The 11722-nt window shown below is 35.5% G+C and overlaps 1 protein-coding gene across 1 annotated transcript; it reads right to left on the reverse strand.

Annotated features, from left to right (window-relative positions):
* Window positions 1-2277: 2277 nt before the first annotated feature.
* LOC120152841 (tubulin beta chain-like) lies at window positions 2278-5535 on the reverse strand. The gene is made up of 3 exons (XM_039164962.1): window positions 5066-5535; window positions 3666-3935; window positions 2278-3185 (listed from the first exon to the last, which is right to left on the reverse strand). Exons 1-3 carry the CDS (start codon window positions 5457-5459, stop codon window positions 2506-2508), a joined length of 1344 nt encoding a protein of 447 aa, XP_039020893.1. The 5' UTR covers window positions 5460-5535; the 3' UTR covers window positions 2278-2505.
* Between the last annotated feature and the right edge of the window lie 6187 nt (window positions 5536-11722).

Genomic DNA, 11722 nt, shown 5'->3' on the forward strand with positions numbered 1-11722 from the left:
TTTTTTGTTCTAGTTTAGGGTAAACAATAAATGCGACTTCAAATTTATCAAGTTTTTTTTTGGGTGGGGGCTAACAAAATTTATATAGTTTTTAATTATTAGATTTGAGAGTTATGTTTCGATTATCAGTATATTTTGGTTATAAAGTTATTTTTTGTAACGTGACGCATTATAAAATAATTAATCTTTAATTTGATTTATCAACTTTACATAAAATATCAAATTAATTTTATGATCCGATCAAAATTTCTTGTAGTCATAGTTAGGGGTGAACAACGCTCGATTCGACTTAAAAAATTGATTTTTTTACTTGACTCGATTCGAAAAACTCAAACCGAAATGACTTCGAGTTGTAATTTCATAAACTTGACTTGACTCGAAAAAATTTCAAGTTCAAATCGAGTTGTAAAATACAACACGAATAACTCAAAATTTTTAGTAATTAGTGGATGAATTTTTTAGTTTGAGTCGAGTTCCTTAATTCTATATTATATATGTATATCACATACGAAATAAATATACATGTATTGTATTCTTTTATAAAAAAATCACACATGAATGTATTGTTATATATATATATATATATATATGTACGTATCGTATATGATCATAAAAAATCATTTAAATTGAAATCAAATAATATTATAATATTATAAATATTGATAATTAAATTTGAACACAAACTCGAAAATTTGACTCGACTTGACTTTTATAAACTCGGCTCGAAAAAATTTCAAGTCAATTCCGAGTTGTAAAATAGGACTAGTAAACTCAAATAACTCAAAATTTTTTAATTCGACTCAACTTATCTCAATCGAATGCTCATCTAGTCATGGCTTGTCACCATGGGCATCGGTGGTGGTTGATCTCAAATTTTCAATTCGTCTCTTTTATTTCCGAATAATAATAAAATAATGGATACTAATAGTCTAATACTTAAAAATGACGACCCATAGCGGGGGAGCACATGCTTTGGATATACCTCGTCAGTTTATGAAAATTTTGTATTGGGGTGAGGAATTAATGTGAATATTTTCAACAAAAAAAATCGATAAATGAAATCATTCTTGACTCAATTTAAAGAAACAAATAATTATTGTACGAATTAATTTACCTTAGTAGTTGAAGGAATCGTTGTTGTTCTTAGAGGTCATGTGTTCGAACACCAACGAATGTAACAATGTGATTGAGCGTTCATTGTTAAATAATTAACAGTATTTAGAAAAGATATTATTTTGTAATCATTTTAGCTTAATAAAAAATAATTATATCTATCTTGATTGGTTTAATAATTTGAATAATTTTAATCTATTTATCATAAAAATTGTTCTCATATCATCTACACCACAGATCATTCAACTTTTTGTTAGATAATGACATATTATCTCATAAATTTTAGAATTCATAATTGATAAATTTACTTAATTTTAATTAAAAATACAATATTTTAGATATATAAAAATTATTATATGTATTTTTTAAAATAATAAAACTAATTATTTTTATACATTTCATATATATCTATAAAACATAATAAAAGCTAAGCACGCAACTCATAGCAGCTTTGTATTGTTTTATTTTCTAATATTGTTTTGGATAAAAATTGAAGAAAAAGGAATAAAATAAAATAAAATAGTATAAGAAATGTTAGTGTTTGGTTTCATAATATTTTGTTTAAAAGTAAAAAAAAAAAAAAAGGCTAATTCAGAAAATTAAATGGGAATAAGAAAAATGTGAAAGAAAAATAATGAATAATTACGAGCATCAATCAATACGAATGAACTAATTCGAGAATCAAAGTAAAAATAAATAACTAAATAACCATAAATAAAATAAGAAATGATAACTAAAAGAGTAAGATTAGTTTTAAGGATCATATGTGTCTATCTGAAATGATCGGAAGAGCCTTCATTGCACATTACACCTCTAATCAAATATTATTACATAGCATGATTTAAATAAAAGTTATTTATAGACATAACATAACTTATATATATATATATATTATTAATCTGAAATGAATACAAGATATTATATGTTCTAAGACTTTTAATTATTTTTATGATAAATACTTATATACCCTTGTACATGTGGTGTTCGAATCCGACACTCCAAAAAATAATAATAATATCTTAATTACTGAAGTCGCACAGATAATTTATGATTCTTAAAGATTATATATATATATATATATATATATATATATATATTAAAAATTTCAATAAAATATTAAAAATGCCAACTTTAAAGATTAAAACCAAGAAAAATAAACATTTACCACTCCAATCATAATTTTATTTTATGGTAGTATTCTATTAAATACAAACATACATGATTCATCATCAAACTTTAAAAGCAAATACAAAGAGCCATAACATCAATGCACAAGGTTGTCAATCTCAATTTGACCCCCTCCACAACATAAATATATCACCCCACGACACCCAATCCAACTAAAATACACATTTCAGACCATTAAAAAAAAGCTGTAGAAAGACTCCTCCCTCAAGCTCCGACTTCCTCTTCTTCCTCCTCCTCCTCCTCCTCGTACTCATCATCGGCGGTCGCATCCTGGTATTGCTGGTACTCCTGAACTAAATCATTCATGTTACTCTCAGCTTCAGTGAACTCCATCTCATCCATTCCCTCACCCGTGTACCAGTGCAAGAAAGCTTTCCTCCTGAACATTGCCGTAAACTGCTCACTTACCCTCCGAAACATCTCCTGAATCGAGGTCGAATTCCCGATGAAAGTAGACGACATTTTCAGACCCTTTGGTGGGATGTCACACACACTAGACTTGACATTGTTAGGGATCCACTCCACAAAGTATGACGAGTTCTTGTTCTGGACGTTAATCATTTGTTCATCGACCTCCTTAGTGCTCATCTTGCCACGGAACATTGCACAAGCAGTTAGGTAACGGCCGTGGCGTGGGTCAGCAGCACACATCATGTTTTTGGCATCCCACATCTGCTGAGTCAGTTCAGGCACAGTCAAGGCCCGATACTGTTGCGATCCTCTGGAAGTCAAAGGAGCAAATCCAACCATGAAGAAGTGTAGTCGTGGGAAGGGGATAAGGTTAACAGCCAGCTTGCGGAGATCGGAGTTTAGCTGTCCAGGGAACCGCAGGCAGCATGTCACACCGCTCATGGTAGCAGATATGAGGTGGTTAAGGTCACCAACTGAGTCAAATTAAAGGAAGATCATAAGCTCACCAGAGCTCGAACAAAATTAATTCCATTACAAGAAGCGAGTGGATAGTTTCGAAAATGCAGCACAAGAAAATAGTAGTTGTTATCCCCAATTCATGGAAAACAAATACTAAGAGCATTTATTCCTGACATGTGTTTGTAGGGACAAAAGGTGGTTGTATATCTGGGCAAGAAAGACTAATGAGTGCAACCCAACTAAATAACACATATAGGTGCAAAGGTGCCCCTGGTTCATTAATAATGGAGCAAGCATGAAAAAAATAATAATAAATTTTCATCAATTCTTGTTCAGAAAACCCAAACCAGGAATGTAAAGTGATATTATCAAATTAATGCTACTGCATAGTTTAGTTATAGACTGTTGAAGACGAATGGCAAAATTTTTGCTGCATTAAGCTAAAAACTCTATACTGCATGGACCAGGCATTAGAGTGAAAGATCAAAACTTACAAGTTGGAGTTGCAAGCTTGAGTGTACGGAAGCAGATATCATACAGAGCCTCATTGTCCAACACCATACATTCATCAGCATTCTCCACAAGCTGATGAACAGAAAGGGTAGCATTGTATGGCTCAACAACTGTATCGGATACCTTGGGAGATGGGAAGACCGAAAACGTCAACATCATGCGATCAGGATACTCCTCCCTGATTTTGGAAATAAGAAGGGTTCCCATTCCAGATCCGGTACCACCACCCAAAGAATGACAAACTTGAAATCCTGTCATAATTGCATATAAAGTGAGAATTGAAGGTACGCATAGCCCTTTTTTTTCGGTGGGTTTGCAAAGCAAATGCACGCTGAGATATAAGAAAACTAAAGATTAATTTAACAGGATCACAAAAGAAAATACATGAACGGATAAAATGGTGACCGAGATGAGCAATTGGGAATGGTTAATGTTTATAAATACAGGGATTAGACCATTTATTGGTAACCAAAAAGCAAAAAATAAGATATCAAATGCTGAAGCAAGAAGCCAAAAACAAGGCTACAATAAATATAAATGAAGTCGAGGACAAACAAATGGGTTGAATGATCTCTTTAAATCAAGTTGAGGGCAAACTTTGAATCATATGTTATTCTACATGAGTAAAAAAAAGAAAAAAAAAATTATACGTTAGGAATCCAACCTAAAACTAACTGATGATATGTGGAAAAGCTCAACTTGAATATAAGACCATGGAACATCCCTCCATCACATGTTGACCGAAACAAAGGAGCCTATTTTGTGACAAGCTCACAAAGAATAAAAAACAAGAGCAACAAGAAATGACAACAGAACAAATCCCAGGCTTTAATAACAAATTAAGCACATAGCCTTAAAACAAAGGCTTAACTTTAAGATAAGACCAAATATGATCCAGGATTTAAAGAATGTAGGATGATACCAATTTAACACAAAACATCTTATAGGTTTGATTGGAATTGCAAAGAAAAAAAAAGAAAAGGAAAATCCTACTTTCCAAATTTTGAGGAAATGAATAAATCAAACAAATTTCAAGTCCTCCATTTTAGACAGAGAACAATTTTACTTCAAAATAGAATGAGCAATTGGTATAACAGAAACGAAGACATAATCCAGGCTAAAGTGAAAATACATCTGCACTGAAAAAAAAAACGTCTTTAAAATCCACCAGAAGATAAGATAAGGAAAAATTAAAGAAAAAGGTCTGGCAAACACCCGGAGTAGCTCACTGAACCCAAGAACAAATCAAATTTCAGGAAGAAAAAGATAAATTCAACATAAAAGAGGACAGATCTCAACAAATTGAGCTAAACCCATTAGTGAAAATTTCTCCGGAAAACAAAAACAAGGGATCAAAGTTATAGATAGGGTTTATTTATACCTTGCAAACAATCACAGTTCTCCGCCTCTTTCCTAACAACATCAAGAACAGAATCAATAAGCTCCGCTCCCTCGGTGTAATGACCCTTAGCCCAGTTGTTGCCAGCACCAGATTGTCCGAACACAAAGTTATCGGGTCGAAAGATTTGACCAAAAGGACCAGATCTGACGGAGTCCATGGTGCCGGGTTCGAGATCCATGAGGACGGCGCGTGGGACATACCTTCCGCCACTGGCTTCGTTGTAGTAGACATTTATACGCTCCAACTGGAGGTGGGAGTCGCCGCAATACTTGCCGCTGTTGTCGACGCCATGCTCGTCGCATATGACTTCCCAGAACTTGGCTCCGATCTGGTTCCCGCATTGACCACCTTGGATGTGCAAGATTTCTCTCATTTTTTGTTTTTTTTTTTGGGAATTTTCTCGGGAAAATGAAGTTGGGTTTTTGTTGTGGAAACACAAGGATGAGAGTGAAGGGTGGGGAAATTTTGTATCGGCCAATGATAATGATTGCTATTAATACGCCAAGGTGGACTTTGTTCAAAACTATATCTGCCCACACTTTGATTTTTGATATCCACTTCCGAAATTACTTCTATTTAAAGTAAGGATTAAATGAACAAATGTACATTAAAGCATATTATTTGTACTAAATTATCTCTTAAAATATTTTTGAATTATTTTATCTTTTCAAGTTTAAATCGTTATTTAGTTTGTGTGAAATTGTTTACTTCGTTAAAAACATGGGTAATTCAATTATTTTTACCGTTATGTTTTCGTGACCCAATTATTTTTTCTTTTAAAATAATAACTAAACTTAAGTTTTTATTCCATTTTAGTCACATAATTCGATTCGATTCATTTTTTTTAATTTGTAACATACAATAATCCATTTATATCACATATTTTTTTACTCGACCTATACATTTCATTTATAATAATAAATGATATTATAACATAAATAATAAACAACGGTTTGTACTTGAAATTTTAATAAAAGAAATATAAAATGTAAACTTAAAATAACATAAATATTAAAAAATTGAACTGGTCATTATTCATTTGTAAATGTATATGTTTATTAACATTTAAATCTCATATCCTGAATCGGACTAGTTTAAAATAATTATAAAATATATTGATATCACATATAAAATCAACATTTCTCGAGCAGCCCCATCAATGGAAGACCGAAAGTTGGTTGAGACTTTATGTCATTTCTTTTCGACGCGGTCATCATCATTACAACTACAGCACAACATACCAAATGCTTGTAGTTTCTAGAGCTGGTTCGTCTGATGATTCCTATGTTGGTTCTTGATCTGGCTCTGGTGTAGGTTCTGTTGGCTCTGGTGTAGATTCTGCTGGCTCTTGATCTGGCTCTGGTGTAGGTTCTGTAGAATGTCAAAGCACATTTCGGTGCAATTAAGGCACCGAAAGTAGGTGCATAATTTTTTTTTTGTATGGATAAATTACAAACTCTAGTCACTAAACTTTAGGGTATTTACAAGATTAAGTCCTTAAGATTTAGCTATAAATACAATATCCCATTTAGCTTCAAAACCATCCCAAAACATTCTAGCTTTCTTCCAATACTAGAGAGATTTTAGAGAGTTTCTTGAAAGTTGTTTTCTCCTTTTTATCTAGAGAGAATTATCATTGTTTTCTCCTTGGTAGATCGAGAGAGGTTGTAATTCCTATTTTCTCATAGTGAAATTCTTCTACCGTTGCCCGTGGTTTTTACCCTAAATTTTTAGGGGTTTTCCACGTAAAAATTTGTTTCTCTTTTATCTTCATTTTTATTTTCTCAAATTATCAGTTGTGATTTTGCTCTATCCGATAGCCGTCTTCCGCAATAATTGGTATTAGAGCTAGCTTAGAGTGTGTAATATCTGCTTATTGTCTTTGTGGTTGCCACCAAAAGGTGGATCCTCCAACATAAGAAAATAAGAAGTTATTACCCATTCTTTGAAGGTTCCAGAGAACTATTCACGATAGTGAAATAGTGGGAGCTATCCGTAGAAGAAGCTATGGCAACGAAATTTGATATTGAAAAATTCAATGGGAGAAATTTCTCATTGTGGAAATTGAAGATGAAGGCCATCCTAAGGAAAGACGGGTGTCTATGGGCTATCAATGAAAGGCCGGTGGATTTCGCAAATGACATCAAATGGAACGAGATGGATGGGAATGCTATGGCAAACTTTCATCTAGCATTAGTAGATGAAGTATTGTCAAGCATCGAGGAGAAGAAGACAGCTAAAGAGATATGGGATCATCTCATCAAATTGTACGAGGCCACATCGTTGCACAATAAAATTTTTCTTAAGAGGAAATTGTACACTCTCCGTATGCCATAATCTACTTCAGTGACGGAGCACTTAAATACATTGAACACCTTATTTTCTCAGCTTACATCCTTAAGTTATAAAATAGGAGAACAAGAACGTGCTGAACTTCTACTTCAAAGTCTACCGGATTCGTACGATCAACTCATCATCAACTTGACAAACAGTAATGTCACCAGTCTAGTCTTCGATGACGTTGCAGCTGCTGTTCTACAAGAAGAAAATCGGCGCAAGAACAAGGAAGACAGAAAAGTAAATCTGCAACAAGCAGAAGCGTTGACAACGATGAGAGGGAGATCAATAGAACGTGGCCAAAGCAGCAGTCATAAACATGGTAGATCGAAGTCGAGGAGCAAGAAGAATTTAAAGTGCTACCACTGTGGAAAGAAGGGTCACTTGAAGAAGGATTGTTGGAGTCTAAATAAAAACTCCAATCCACAAAGCAATATCGTAAACACTTCAGATGATGGAGATGCTCTATGTTGTGAAGCGTCAACCACTGTGGAAGGCAGAAAAAGATTTGTAGATATATGGCTCATTGATTCGGGAGCGACATATCACATGACCTCAAGAAGAGAATGGTTTCATCATTATGAACCTGTCTCAAGAGGATCTGTGTATAGTTGCAATGATCATGCCTTAGAGATCGTTGGTGTGGGAACCATCAAATTGAAGATGTATGATGGAACAATTAAAGTTGTTCGAGATGTGCGGCACGTGAAAGGTCTGAAGAAAAATTTATTATCCTACGGATTGTTGGATAATAATGCTAGCAAGATTGAAACACGGAAAGGAATCATGAAAGTGTTCCGTGGAGCGCTTGTGGTGCTGAAAGGCGAAAAGATAGCTGCAAACTTGTACATGTTGAAGGGAGAGACTTTGCTAGAAGCAGAAGCCTCTGTTGCCTCATGTAGTTCAGATTCTGCAATGATATGGCATCAGAAACTTGGACACATGTCAGAACAAGGAATGAAATTCCTTGTGGAGCAAAAGCTACTTCCAGGCTTAACAAAGGTATCACTTACTTTGTGTGAGCATTGCATAACAAGTAAGCAACACCGGTTGAAATTCAACACATCAAATTCTAGAGGTAAAAGTGTTCTAGAATTGGTTCACTCTGACATATGGCAAGCACCAGTAACATCCCTAGGTGGAGCAAAATACTTTGTCTCATTTATTGATGACTACTCCAGGAGATGTTGGGTGCACCCTATTAAGAAGAAGTCAGACGTGTTTTCAACTTTCAAAAACTTCAAAGCGCGGGTGGAACTTGATTCTGGAAATAAGATCAAGTGTTTCAGAATAGATAATGGAGGAGAATACACAAGCGAAGAATTTGATGACTTTTGCAAGAAAGAAGGCATCAAAAGATAGTTCACAGTGGCGAACACTCCTCAACAAAATGGAATGGCAGAGCGGATGAACAAAACCTTGTTAGAAAGAACAAGAGCAATGTTGAGGGATGTAGGCCTAGAAAAATCATTCTGGGCAGAAGCAGTCAATACCGCCTGTTATTTGGTGAATCGAGCTCCATCAACTGCAATAGAGCTTAAGACACCAATGGAGATGTGGACTGGTAAACCAGGTGATTATTCAAACCTCCATGTATTTGGAAGTGTCGTGTACGTGATGTACAACTCCCAAGAAATTTCAAAGCTGGATCCAAAATCCAGGAAATGTAAATTCTTGGGGTATGCTGATGGAGTAAAGGGGTATCGCTTGTGGGATCCCACTGCCCACAAAGTGATCATTAGTAGAGATGTTATCTTTGTAGAAGATAAACTACAAAGAAAAGAAGACGATGATAGCGCTGAAAAGTTAGAGACTACTCAGATACATGTGGAAAAAGAGTTTGAAGAAGGAGATTCTTCTGAAGCAGAACCAGCACATGATGAACAAGAACCAGAGAGTTCTGAAGCTCCAACAACTCGTCAATCAGATCGTGTGAGAAGACATCCCAATTGGCACTCAGATTATGTTATAGAAGGTAATATTGCATACTGTCTTTTAACAGAGGACAGTGAGCCATCAACATACAAGGAGGCAATAAACAACTCAGATGTTTCACTGTGGATGATGGCAATGCAAGAAGAAATCGAAGCCCTTCATAAAAATAATACATGGGACCTTGTGCCACTACCATAAGGAAGGAAGCCAATTGGTAACAAATGGGTTATCAATAGGGATGGCAATGGGTCGAGTCGGGTCGGGTTTTTGGGCCACCCGACCCGACCCGAGAAGAAAGGGTTTTTCACCCGTGACCCGACCCGACCCGACCCGAATATATGACTTAGAAACCCGACCCGACCCGAAATAATAATAAAAAAAATTTATTCAATTAAAACAGTGACTTAATTGAAAAAATTATATATGGAGGGACATTATTGTAATTATCCCTAAATATATAGGATAAAATTATATATATTTTTCGGGTCGGGTCGGGTCGGATTTTTTTCACCCTAAACCCGACCCGACCCGAACAGTACATTTTAAAAAAACCCGACCCGACCCGACCCGAACCTGAAATTTTTTAAAAAAAATTCGACCCAATCGGGTCGGGTCGGGTCGGAACCCGTCGGATTCGGGTTGAGTTGCCATCCCTAGTTATCAAAATCAAGCGAAATGGTGACGATCAAGTGGAGAGGTATCGTGCAAGACTGGTGGTCAAAGGATATGCTCAGAAAGAAGGTATTGATTTCGATGAAATTTTTTCTCCTGTGGTTCGACTAACAACAGTTCGAGTAGTCTTAGCAATGTGTGCTACATTGAATTTACATTTGGAACAGCTAGATGTTAAAACAGCTTTTCTTCATGGAAATCTTGAAGAAGAGATTTATATGCTCCAACCTGAAGGTTTTGAAGAAGACGAAAAGAAGAACTTGGTTTGCAGGTTGAACAAATCTCTGTACGGTCTAAAGCAGGCGCCGAGGTGTTGGTATAAGAGATTTGATTCCTTCATTATGTGTCTTGGATACAACAGACTTAATGTAGACCCTTGTGCTTATTTCAAGAGGTCTGGTGATAACGATTTTGTTATATTGCTGTTGTATGTGGATGACATGTTGGTTGCAGGACCCAACAAAGATCATATTGAAGAATTGAAGGCACAACTGGCTAGGGAATTTGAAATGAAGGACTTGGGATCAGCAAACAAGATTCTAGGGATGCAAATTCACCGAGACAGAAGTAATAGGAAGATTTGGCTTTCACAAAAGAATTACTTGAAGAAAATCTTGTCACGATTTAGCATGCAAGATTGTAAGCCAATTTCTACCCCTCTTCTTATTAACTTCAAATTATCCTCCAGTATGAGTCCTAGCAGTGAAGAAGAGAGGATGGAGATGTCTCGAGTACCGTATGCATCAGCAGTGGGAAGTTTAATGTTCGCTATGATATACACAAGACCAGACATTGCACAAGCAGTGGGAGTGGTTAGTCGGTACATGGCGAATCCAGGCAAAGAGCATTGGAATACAGTAAAGAGGATCCTGAGATACATCAAAAGGACCTCAAATGTTGCATTATGTTACGGAGGATCAAACTTACTAATCAATGGGTATGTAGATTCTGACTATGCAAGGGATTTGGATAAAAGCAAATCTACTACAGGATTTGTGTTCAAAGTTGCTGGTGGAGCTGTAAGCTGGGTTTCAAAATTGCAGTCAGTTGTGGCTACATCCACAACAGAGGCAGAATATGTAGCAGCTACACAAGCCAGTAAAGAAGCAATTTGGTTGAAGATGCTACTGGAGGAGCTTGGGCACAATCAAGAGTATGTCTCTCTGTTTTGTGACAGTCAAAGTGCCTTGCATCTAGTAAGGAATCCAGCATTTCATTCAAGGACAAAGCATATACGAGTTCAGTACCATTTCATTCGTGAAAAGGTGGAAGAAGGGACGATAGATATGCAGAAGATCCATACCAAAGACAACATAGTAGATTTCATGACGAAGGCGATCAATGCCAATAAATTTACTTGGTGTCGATCCTCTTGTGGCCTGTCAGAAACGTAAGTAACATGATGGTACAAGGTAGAAAGAATGGTGTGAAGATATGATTGTTCCAATCAAATCTTCAAGAGGGAGATTGTAGAATGTCAAAGCACCTTTCGGTGCAATTAAGGCACCAAAAGTAGGTGCATAATTTTTTATTTTTTGTATGGATAAATTATAAACTCTAGTCACTAAACTTTAGGGTATTTATAAGATTAAGTCCTTAAGATTTAGCTATAAATACCCTATCCCATTTAGCTTCAAAACCATCCCAAAGCATTCTAGCTTTCTTCCAATACTAGAGAGATTTTATAGAGTT

The sequence above is a fragment of the Hibiscus syriacus genome, unplaced genomic scaffold (genome assembly GCF_006381635.1).
Source record: "Hibiscus syriacus cultivar Baekdansim isolate YM2019G1 unplaced genomic scaffold, ASM638163v2 tig00111095_pilon, whole genome shotgun sequence".
Lineage (NCBI taxonomy): Eukaryota > Viridiplantae > Streptophyta > Magnoliopsida > Malvales > Malvaceae > Hibiscus > Hibiscus syriacus.

Bases quoted from the DNA above. Each gene is read 5' to 3' on its own strand.
- LOC120152841 (XM_039164962.1), bottom strand. From the start codon at position 5,459: ATGAGAGAAATCTTGCACATCCAAGGTGGTCAATGCGGGAACCAGATC. The intron at 3,936-5,065 runs GTATAAATAAAC...CAATTATGACAG, and splicing joins GAACTGTGATTGTTTGCAAG to GATTTCAAGTTTGTCATTCT. The intron at 3,186-3,665 runs GTAAGTTTTGAT...AATTTGACTCAG, and splicing joins CAAGCTTGCAACTCCAACTT to TTGGTGACCTTAACCACCTC.